Here is an 11,094-nt window from a genome sequence, read left to right on the forward strand (position 1 = left end):
ATAAGAATGCTGAATTTTGTTCTCATTTTACATGCCATTACTTCCATTGTTTAGGTACCAAATGATTAAAAAGGATGAAGATTTGTATAATTTAATTTCATTCTCCATATCAATTAACATCGCACCATGAGTGGTCTATAAGTACAAAAGAATTATAAAGGCCCCTAATCTTCATCTTTCACAAAACCGAGTTGGAAGAGAAATTCAAGCGCACATGTAAGCATGCATTTATAGATTAATTGAAGGCTCTTTTTCTTTTTCTATTTCCTTTAAATTCGTAATGATTGAACAATCTGAAGTGCTTGGTGTGGATGAAACGAGCACAATAAGTAGCTGCAAACCTAAATAAAAAATTATTAGCTCTTCAATTGATTTGATTTCGGTACAACAAGTTCGCAACATTACAGACTCATCTTTTATTACCGAAAAACCCAGCTATTTCTTATGATTATATTATATTGAAACAAAGAATATAGTTTCATTACAACCCAAATATAGAATAGAACAAACATATAGTCCATAGCAGGCTATATACATTCAAATTACAGTAATCAATTACAAGAAATAATTGGCTTAATCATTGGTGACATGTAGAGAGGAAAGATCGTGCACCCAAGGTTTCAACAAATGATACCTCCACGGCTCCACTCACCACGCACACAATAAAATCAAGCTCCATTCAGGATGACCCTCAGATCTGAATCATACATCTGAAGCATATTAGATTATCAGATCCAAAAGTACTGCACTCTTATGAAAAAAAATCTGAAAAGCCAGATATGGACAATTTTATTTTTTTCTTAGATATAGACACTTGTTTTTTTTTTTTTTTTTTTTTCCTTCTTTTGATTAACCTCGACATTCCGAGGAATTTATTAAAATGGACACACAATTAATATTGTTCATTCTTCGCACATGAACATATATAAAGTTCGTCTCTTTGTCTTAAAGATAGCCTTTTTCTTTGCAGCATTGGATTGCTCCATCAAACATTTCATCGATCCCATACTTATATGTAAAGCCGGTATCCAGGAGTTTCTTTGACGATAACGCAGATAATTTATAGCCTTCAATCTTCGCTAAAGAGCTGCAAAATTTCTCCATTATATTGAAAGATGATAATTATGAGGAAAATGGAAATTTTAAGGGCAGAAATAAATTGAACATACTCGAAATTTGGTATTGGATATCCAGGGTATTTTGCAGAGAGAAATTCGGCCATCTCTTGAATAGTTAATGTGGCTGAAGAACAAATGTACCTCCCTTTTACATCAGGATATTCAAGTAAAAATATATGTGCCCTTGCTACATCATCTATATGCACCATTGATATGTTGAGAAGCATACTATATTCTTCTCGATTACCTGATCAGCAGATTTTTTTTTTAAGGCATTATTCAATCAAAGGGAACATATGTACATACCATTGATCGCGGCAAATTAATTATAGCACGTACCCATGACCATAGCCAGCGTGCCGCGAACAGAGCCAGCTAATTGAGGACAAATGAAGGGACCAGTAACGAAAGAAGGTATTATTGTCACAAGATCCAATCCATGTTCTTCTGCAAACTCAAGAGCTGCCCTTTCAGCTAATGTCTTTGAAAGTTTGTAAGATTTTCCCCATATATCCAATTTTCTGATGTAATCTACATCACTCCAAAATGTCTCATCTAGCATATCAACATCTTTGCCACTGAAATGGACTGTTGATGCACTTGAAGTGTACACAACTCGCTTCACGGTTCCAGATTTCAAGCATGATTTTAAGATGCCTATTGTTCCACTGACTGCTCTTTGTATTATAACTTCTTCAGGTTCTTTCCCGTGAATATCAATAGGTGCGGCTACATGAATAACGCCAGTGCATCCTGCAATGGCTGCATCGAAGCTCTCTGGGTTGTTGAGATCGGCATTAAAGATTTGAAGCCTCTCGGATGCTCCTGGTAGATTTGTCAGGAAGCTAAGATCTCTCTTCTGTTCTGCTCATTTTTCATAATATTCAACACACTTAATATTCTAATTAAAGATGTAAGTCAAATAAGAACCAATTCAAATCACAACCAATTAAAGTTAAAGAATGCTGAGCTTGAAGGCATACATACCTGGGTCGGATCTAACGGTGGTTCTGACGGAGTAACCATGATCAAGAAGTCGCATGATCAGCCAAGATCCTATGAAACCTGTACCACCTGTTACACAAACTCTTCCTTTTTCTTCTTCCATCTCTGTGTGACTGTCGAACTTTTCTTTCTACTTCCTATGACAACCTGAATCACTTATATACATGAAATTCAATCCAGAGCTGAAATTGACAAAAGTCACCTACACCCTTTAAGTTTGTTTAAATTATCACATAGACTCCTTTACTTTCATAAATGATCTCATGGACCTCTTTTTGACGATTATACCCTTCGATTATAAAGTTTAGACTGTTCAAATTTGGATTAATGAATTTAAGAGTTAACAAAATCTGCTAAGATATATTGAAAATAATTTAATATTAAAAATAATTTGCCTAACATATCTATGTTATTTTATTAATTATATTTATTTTAATATTTTTTAATTTTATGTATGATTTTTATTTAGTATTGTGTTTATATCTAGTATAGAAATTTTGAATATAATCAAGGAGGGGTATGATGATCATTTATTAAAACTAAGGGATTTATGTGATTTTTAAATGAACCTTAAATGTGTAAGTGGCTTTTCCCTAATCATCTACTTTTTATAACTATGGTTAAAATTTAATTACTTTTTTTTCTTATCAAACTACCAGTTGCATGTTTTAAAAAGTCAGTAACCATATACATTATAATTTTTCTATAAGGCTATATGGGCTACAACATAAATAAAATTAAAGGGTTGTCGCTAACCCTTGAATTGAAGTGTTATAACCTATACCATTCAATTATACAATGGATAAGAATTAATTAATTAAAAAGTAACAAGTAATTTCAGGTTGTAGGTAAATATAGTTTTTTTTTTAATTTTAAAGGATACGGTGTTTGGGGAAAAAAAATCCTATTTGACCATTGGATTTAAATATTACAATATTCAAGTAGTTTGTATATTTTATAATCACTTCACAATATATTTTTTTTAAGTCACCAAAAAAAAATACAAATAATTTTGAAATTAAAATGTCATGTACTATTTAGCTTTACAATTTTATTTTAATTTTTTTCATTTTCAGTCTACAATTAGTATTAGAAAACAAAAATAGCACTGAAAGATTTAACTAACAGGTAATATTTCAACAACAATTTTTGTAAAAATATTTAAAGATACTCCATAAGGTCTTATAGTAACTTATATTATATGAATTTAATTACAAAACCATTAATAATCATAGTGGCATTGTAACAAATAATTTGATAAATATAATTAATATAAATACTGTATATCATTGATTAAATCTATGATTATTGATACCATAAAAAAAAAATTATGAGATCATAAAATGACCCATAATGAAAATTCAGCTTCACATAGGTTAGACAAACCTAATATTTCTCTATCCCATTTAGCCAAGCTCATAAATTCCGAATAAGTTTTCTCCATTTGCAAGTTAAGAGTCTTAAATTAGGATTTGGAAAATGAAAACAAAAGACTAATGGAAAAAAGAGTTAACGGCAATTTGTTTATTTAGTTAGTTTTAGAATTTTAAATAACATTTTTGTGCTTATTAAGGAAAGTTAAGAATATATCTATCTCACTCATAGAATTACTTAAAGTTGTGCTATTTGAACACATCAATTTACTGTCTAAACCCTCTATTTAAATTAAGTATTTATTTTTAAAATAACTTTGGATAAAATCACTTAATTAACCCTATTTCTCTTTCTCTCCCAGTTCCTCAATTTCACAACAGATAATTTTAAACTTTTATCTTTCAATTTCATATAAACATTGACACTTGCTTCTCAACTTCTCAGAGTTAGTTTCATAATGGCTATTACAAAGTGGGAGATAAAAAACCTATCATAAAGAAAGATACATCAATCAATTTTTACTAGTTATATACAAAAATCATAAAAGTTTATTTCGGTTTCATATTTATCTTTGAACAAATCTAAGATGGGCAAAAGGAATAGAATAGTAATAGGAGGAAAGAAATAAAGTTTGATGTACTAAGAAAAAGAAAAAAAAAAAGGAATCAGTAGGCCAAAGAATGAAATTGAGATTTCAAGATGCATAATGTGATAATAAATAGAGAAAATAAAAATTTTATAAGTAGAGAGAGAAAATGATTGGGACTTATTTTGAGATTTCAAAATTTTTAATGTATTTTTTTAGGTCAGTATATGGAGAAATTTGGTGGATTCAAATAATCTCACCCGTTATTTAATTGTCGTTTGCCAATATTTCCTACAAACCTTAAGAAGATTTAGATTAGGGGAGGATCTGGATCTATTAAGTAAAATATTGTGTCATTAATTACACATTAACGGTTTTAATATAAACACCTTGCCACAAAAATTTTGCGTCATATATGTGACAGTTGTTTATAGTTATTCATTGTTACTAATAAATGGATTAAGCAGTTAATACATTACATCATGAAACTGATTGATTTTGTGTTTTTTAATATCTTTTCTCATAAAAATAATAAATTGATTATATTACTTTTATTATTTTATAATTTATTACGGATTGGTATAAATTAAGAAATAGTTAGGGACATTATAGTACTTTAACAAGTCAACTTCCCTTTAATGTTTGGGTGCATTGTATAATTCTTTAGGGGGTTCATTGAGGTACTCAAAATGTTGACAGGTGGCCTAAAATTTACCAACTTGAATATTCATATGGCATTGATTCTTAAAAATTAAAGTCAATACTTAGTTTCACTATCTTGAGCAATAGTCTTATATAATAGATTTGAAACGTTAAACATTATTCTTAAAGCCGTTGCAACTCGAGCATCAGTTGGAATCTCTTAAACTTAATTAAAATGCCTTGACAAAGATAATTGGACATCATGAACTATATCTATAATTATTTAAAAAGAGGAAATTAAAATTGGAACACATTGCTATTAAATAATTAAGATGAAACTCTTAGACTTTTTCGTTTGAAATTTGTCCATTGAGCCGTCAAACATCAAGTTACGTGCTGATTTATGTTGTTCAAAAGGATACAGTACAAGTGACAGGGATATATACAACTAACTATGCATTAACAAAATGAAGTCAATGTTGGTCAGTTTCACTCTCACGATCAACGGTCTTTTAATTTAGCAAGCATAAAATACGGGAAAAGGACATTAACATTCCAAACGCATGGCCAATTGTACACGTCAGGGCTAGCTCATGATTATGTTGGGCCTTAAGTAAAATTTTCAAATAAGTATATTTAGTTAAAATTCATTATACGTTACGTGTAAAACTTTTAACTAACGTGAATGTTTAAGGGCTAAAAGCGGACAATGATTCTCCTTAGGGCCGTTTGTTTTTTTTCATTTAATGAATTAATTACCTTAATTTTAATTAATTTAATTACTTTAATTTTAATTAATTTAATTACTTTAATTTTAATTAATTTAATTACTTTAATTTTAATTAATTAAGTCATTAAATTTATTTTTTTAACTTAAAGAAAATTTTCAGCCATTAAGTCATTAAGTTACTAAACTAATGTTTTTAGCATTTTGCTTAATCTAAAAAGTCTTAATAATATCATTAAAATATATTTTGAAGAAATATTCATATCTAATTAATTAATTTTCATCCTTATCCAATAAAATTTAATAATTAGTATTATTGACCATCTTTATATAACTTGTGATAATATATAGTGGTACACTATTATTATTTTTATCTTTTTATTTTCTTCAAATTAGCATTATTTATCTTCATAAATTTTTTATGAATATTTTTCATATAAAAACATCATAAGCTATAATAAAATTGATTAACGTATATAATATAAAATATTAAAGAGTTATATTCAATGAAATAGGATTTATGTTATGATAATATATTATCTTATTATATTCTTTAAGATGTTTATTATTTGTTTAACATTTATAATTTGTAAAGGCATAAATGTAAAAATAATTATTTAGATTTTTTTAAGTTAAAAAACAATTTAATATTTATTTTAGCAATTCAGACAAAATAATAAAAATATCATTTAGATTCATACATTCAGATTTATTCAAAATTTATACTAATTCAAGTTTATTCAAATTTCAGATAAAAGGCAAATGCCTCCTTAGTCTTTCCTAGAGAAATAAATAGCCAAGATTTGTGTACGTTAATTGTGTAGAATGAGCAGAGTACTTTTTAAGGATTGCAACTCAACTACAAGTATCCATTTAGGACGTATAATATACCATTTCCAAACTTATGACAAGAAGAACAAAACTCAAGCAAAGTTATTTTCCCCCATTTTCGAGCAAGAGATTATATTTATTTCTTTTGTGGTCGTTTTTGCACTTTTAAGATATTTTGTTATTTTTTTCCTATTGTTTTTAGATTGTTTTTTTTAAGATATCAGATTTGTGTACCTTTTGTTTTGTTTTCTTTCTTTAGCTAGAAAATTTTTACTATAAAATAATATTTCAAGTTTGCTTATTTTGGTAAATTTGCGATACTAATTAGGTTAGTATAAAAGGTTCTAAAACCCTAGTTTTGTGCATTAATTAAGAAGATTCCAGTTATTTAGAAACTTTGTTTCTCTATAGTTTATAAGTCTTTACATTTCCGCATCATCCAAGATTGAATTTTAAATTTTTGATGTTGACAACTAACCCAACTTTTTTTACTTTATTTATAATAAAACTAACTTTTTTCACTAGATTTGAGAGATTATGAGAGATTAGGAGAAAAATAATAGGAGAGGGTCCTAATCCTAAAAACAATTGTATGTTTAACTTTATAGCACTCAAAAATTAAATTAAAAATGATGATTGATGAGATTGGACAGGAATCCAGGGTTGTTCGGATTATTATGACTTTTTTACGGAAGTGTTATAGATAATTATTAGATAACAATATGCATGTAAATAAAAGTAAGTCATTATTCTGACTGCGATCCTTTCAACATATTCTACCTCAAAAGGAAATACTCTGGATCTCTAAACATCCTAAGGCCAAAAAGAGGGGACGACAAAAGGTTACCCTGTTACATGCCTCTAGAACAAAGAAAAGACCCGTGAGCTGAAACATTGATCAGAACAGAATGCCTTGATGAATGCATAATAGTATTAAGCCAGCCAATGAAAGGAGACTGAAATCCAAAACGGCACAAAACCTCAAGCAGAAAATACCAACTTAAATTGTCAAACGCCTTCCTCACATCAATTCAAGACCTATATTGGCACCACGAATCCGTGGATGTAAGAGATTGAATCCCCCTAATGAGGACTAATTAAGCAGATACTCTAATGAACGTGTCGGTCCTTAATAAATGTAACCTAATTGAGAGAAAGAATTTTGCTCTCATTGCCACTAAGTCTATCAGAAGGAATATCTGGTATGATCTTAAAAAATGAAAAACAGCTATTTTCCTGGATCTTTGGGGTGATCTCAAAACTAACCAATTTGGGGGTAATTAAGGCGGGTTATATCTTCTTGACTTTCTGTTTTATACATTATCAAACTTCGAAAAATTCAAAGGAAAGAAGAGTGTTTTACAATAAATGTTGTAGATTATACAAAAAAAATGCTGACTTTTCTTCTCATTTTATATTGCATTTCTTCCCGCGTTAAGGTACCAAAATTTAAAGAAGATGACGATTTGTATAATTATCATTCTCCATAACAATTGAAATTGCACCATGATTGACTATAAATACAAGATAGTTACATCACTTTTATTTCATAGCCCCAATCTTCATCTTTCACAACCGGCCTCACACACCCCCCCGCCCCCCTCCTTTGAAGCCTTTAAGAAAAAAAAGCAACTCAAGGCTGTGCCATAAATGGGGACAGTGAAAAGCAATGGAGATGTCCACAGATCTCGGGGACCATCAGCAAAGATACTGGCCATTGGCACAGCAACTCCGCCAAACTGTTTCTACCAAGCTGATTATCCTGATTTCTTCTTTCGGGTCACCAATAGTGAGCACAAGATCGAGTTGAAAGAGAAATTCAGGCGCATATGTAAGCATGCATTTATACGCATTTAAATTAATTCGAGAGCTCTTTTAATTTTAACTTATTATTATTATTATTATTATTTTGGATCAACAGGCGAGAGGTCATCAATTCGAAAACGATATTTCTATCTTACTGAAGAGATCCTAAAAGAAAATCCTAATATGAGTTGCTACAAGGCCCCATCTTTAGATGCTCGTCATGCTATGCTGATTGAAGAAGTACCAAAACTTGGTAAAGAAGCAGCATTGAAGGCCATCAAAGAGTGGGGACAGCCAGTATCAAAGATCACTCACCTTATATTCGGTGCCGTTTATGGCGTTGACATGCCTGGTGCGGACGTCCGTTTGATGAATCTTCTCGGCCTCGAACCGTCTGTTAATAGACTCATGATTTACAGCCAAGGCTGTTACATGGGCGGGGCAGTCATCCGCCACGCCAAAGATATTGCGGAGAACAATCCTGGAGCGCGGGTCCTCGTAGTATGTTGTGATATCACAGTCTTACACTTTCATGAGCCCACGGAAGCCCGACTAGACATGTTGGTGGGCCAGGCAATTTTTGGTGACGGAGCTGCAGCTGCAATTATAGGGGCAGATCCCGATGTCTCCCTTAATGAACGTCCTCTGTTTCAGGTTTTGTCTTGCACACAAATGACTGTCCCCAACACCGAAAACAATGTCGTGGGTCACTTGAAAGAAATGGGTTGGGATTACACTTTATCAAAAGATTTGCCTGTGATAATTGGGAAGTACATAGACAAGCTTCTAGCTGATGCAATGAGTCCGATTGGAATCAGTGATTGGAACTCGTTGTTTTACATTGTCCACCCCGGTGGCAAAGTCATTCTAGACCAAGTTGAACAAAATCTCGGATTGGGAAAAGAAAAACTTGGGGCAAGTCGATATGCGCTTAGCGAGTACGGAAACTTGGGGGCGCCATCAGTGTTGTTTATTCTCGATGACGTGAGGAAGAAGAGTACTGAGGAAAGGAAGGCCACCACCGGTGAGGGGTTGGAATATGGTGTTTTGTTTGGATTTGGACCGGGGATAACAGTGGAAACTGTTGTTTTGCGCAGCATTCCTATAGATTCCGCCAACTGATGAATATCATGCTTTTGTTCTCAGTGTTGTTGGCTTCATGATTGTCTTATTATTTGTTGCTTGCTTCTCTTGTGTGCATGAGTTACTTCTGTTTACGGTGCTTCTTATGTCTTTATGTATTTCGTTGTTGATCTATTTCTTTTATTTTCAATAAATATCTCCTAAGTCTCTTGGGTTGTTTGCGATATTCAATAGGAAAACGGTTCTTTTTTCACTGTTCATAAGCTTCTATGTTTTACTTTTTCCAATCAATCATTTATTGTTTGGTTAGAAGGAAAGCTCTGATTGCCAATATTCAATTTATGAATTATCTCTTTGATCAAAAAATATATACCTTGTTGTGCAGAACCGTGTCAAATGGCGATGTGAGATAATAACAAAAAAGGAGAAAGAAAAAACACACAAAATTTAAGTGGTTCGGTAAATTGCCTACGTCCGTGGTAAGGAGATCACAAGTTCCCACTAATACGGTGAACAAATGTGGAATACAAAATAACTCTCAACCTCCCTTCCAAAAAAAAAAAAAAAATCCCTAACACACCCTTTCTCTCAGATAAACACACAAAGAAGAGAACTTTAAACATATTCAAGTTCCTCACCGAAACAAACGCATGAATACTACAAACTACAATTGCTCGAAAGAGCAGTACAAGCTGGCTTAATTCTTCTTATTTCTCTTCTTCTTCAGTGATTTCAACCATGAAAATACGACTTGGGATTTGTTGATGTAGAAAAAGCTACTTGTGTAGCCTAATACAAAGTGCTCCACTAACATATTATGTTCAAACCTAACAAATCCACTATATCTTGTCTCCCATCATATTCACATAGTGAATAAACAGCGCCACACGTTTCCATCAACCTCTTAAGTGGAGGCTTGGTTTAGAACAGAGAGGGGGGGAAACATAGCGTCGCTTGCTCACTACTACAAAAATGACCTTTACTGACACTTCGTTTCTGACACTTCGTAAAAAGTGTCAGTAATGGTATACATTTGGATCATTTTTTCCATTTAACAAATATGTATCATAAATCACTGGTACTAAGGTGTCAGTAGCATAAAACTCAGTAATTACTGATACTTTAGTATCAGTGATAAAAACAAATATAATTCTAATTATGTTTTTACTTGGACTCGAACTCAATATCTCCGAAGTTAAAATTTTAATTTCAAACTACAAACCACTTGTGTGCATATTTTCTTTGTTTGGTTAAACCGTATATAATTAACTACAAACCCTTTGCTATTATTTAACACAAAATTTTTTATCTCCCTCCACCAAAATTTGTTCCCTCTCAAACAAACTAAAATCCAAATCCCTAAAATTCCAAGTGCCTAAATCTCTAACTCTCCCTAAGCACTAACCAGCGGCAGCCCCTCTCTAAGGCCTTACCAGCACGCACGATGACAAAGGCACGCGCAGCCCGCGCGGTGGCAGCCCAGCAGGTCACACCACACACTGCAGTAGCTCACTCGCTTTCACTCTCTCTCTGAAGGCACACACAGCAGCGGCAACCCCTCTCTTTCACGCTCGTTTAGTCGCTCTCACTTTCTCCGTCTCTGGTCACCATCTCACCCTCCAGTCTAAATTATTGCCGTTGCAGCCGCGTTCAGCCGTAGCTATCCCGCCGGGCACCTGAGACAGTGAGTTGAGATTCCACTTTTTAATTTTTTCATTAATTTTTTGTCTGAATTAGATTAGTCAAATACTCAAATTAATTGAGTTGTGAGTAATACTGTAATAATTTAATTTGCCCCGCATCCCCTGAAGAAGGTAAGCAACTCCATTTTTAGGGTTTGTGTAGTAGTTGTCTTGCCTGAATCGCCTTAATAAGTTCTTGTTTTTGTTCTCTGTTGAGCCTTTTTATTTTGGAGTTTGCAG

General features: G+C 32.3%; 2 protein-coding genes across 2 annotated transcripts; one reads left to right on the top strand and one right to left on the bottom strand.

Moving 5' to 3' along the window:
* Window positions 1–355: 355 nt before the first annotated feature.
* Window positions 356–2,276, bottom strand: LOC102616052 (vestitone reductase-like). The gene is made up of 4 exons (XM_006487412.4): window positions 2,106–2,276; window positions 1,458–1,982; window positions 1,170–1,365; window positions 356–1,087 (listed from the first exon to the last, which is right to left on the bottom strand). Exons 1-4 carry the CDS (start codon window positions 2,224–2,226, stop codon window positions 946–948), a joined length of 984 nt encoding a protein of 327 aa, XP_006487475.2. The 5' UTR covers window positions 2,227–2,276; the 3' UTR covers window positions 356–945.
* A 5,583-nt stretch (window positions 2,277–7,859) lies between these two features.
* On the top strand, window positions 7,860–9,382 carry LOC102616330 (chalcone synthase-like). The gene is made up of 2 exons (XM_006487413.3): window positions 7,860–8,114; window positions 8,205–9,382. The coding sequence occupies exons 1-2, from the start codon at window positions 7,934–7,936 to the stop codon at window positions 9,209–9,211; spliced, it is 1,188 nt and encodes a 395-aa protein (XP_006487476.2). The 5' UTR covers window positions 7,860–7,933; the 3' UTR covers window positions 9,212–9,382.
* The last annotated feature ends 1,712 nt before the right edge of the window (window positions 9,383–11,094 follow it).

This window comes from Citrus sinensis, chromosome 8 (assembly GCF_022201045.2).
Source record: "Citrus sinensis cultivar Valencia sweet orange chromosome 8, DVS_A1.0, whole genome shotgun sequence".
Classification (NCBI taxonomy): domain Eukaryota; kingdom Viridiplantae; phylum Streptophyta; class Magnoliopsida; order Sapindales; family Rutaceae; genus Citrus; species Citrus sinensis.

Excerpts from the sequence above, each read along its gene's own strand:
- LOC102616052 (XM_006487412.4), bottom strand. The coding sequence starts at position 2,226 with ATGGAAGAAGAAAAAGGAAGAGTTTGTGTAACAGGTGGTACAGGTTTC. Across the intron at positions 1,366-1,457 it reads CACGCTGGCTATGGTCATGG|GTAATCGAGAAGAATATAGT; the intron begins GTACGTGCTATA and ends TCTGCTGATCAG. Across the intron at positions 1,088-1,169 it reads TATCCAATACCAAATTTCGA|CTCTTTAGCGAAGATTGAAG; the intron begins GTATGTTCAATT and ends GAAATTTTGCAG.
- LOC102616330 (XM_006487413.3), top strand. The coding sequence starts at position 7,934 with ATGGGGACAGTGAAAAGCAATGGAGATGTCCACAGATCTCGGGGACCA. Across the intron at positions 8,115-8,204 it reads AGAGAAATTCAGGCGCATAT|GCGAGAGGTCATCAATTCGA; the intron begins GTAAGCATGCAT and ends TTGGATCAACAG.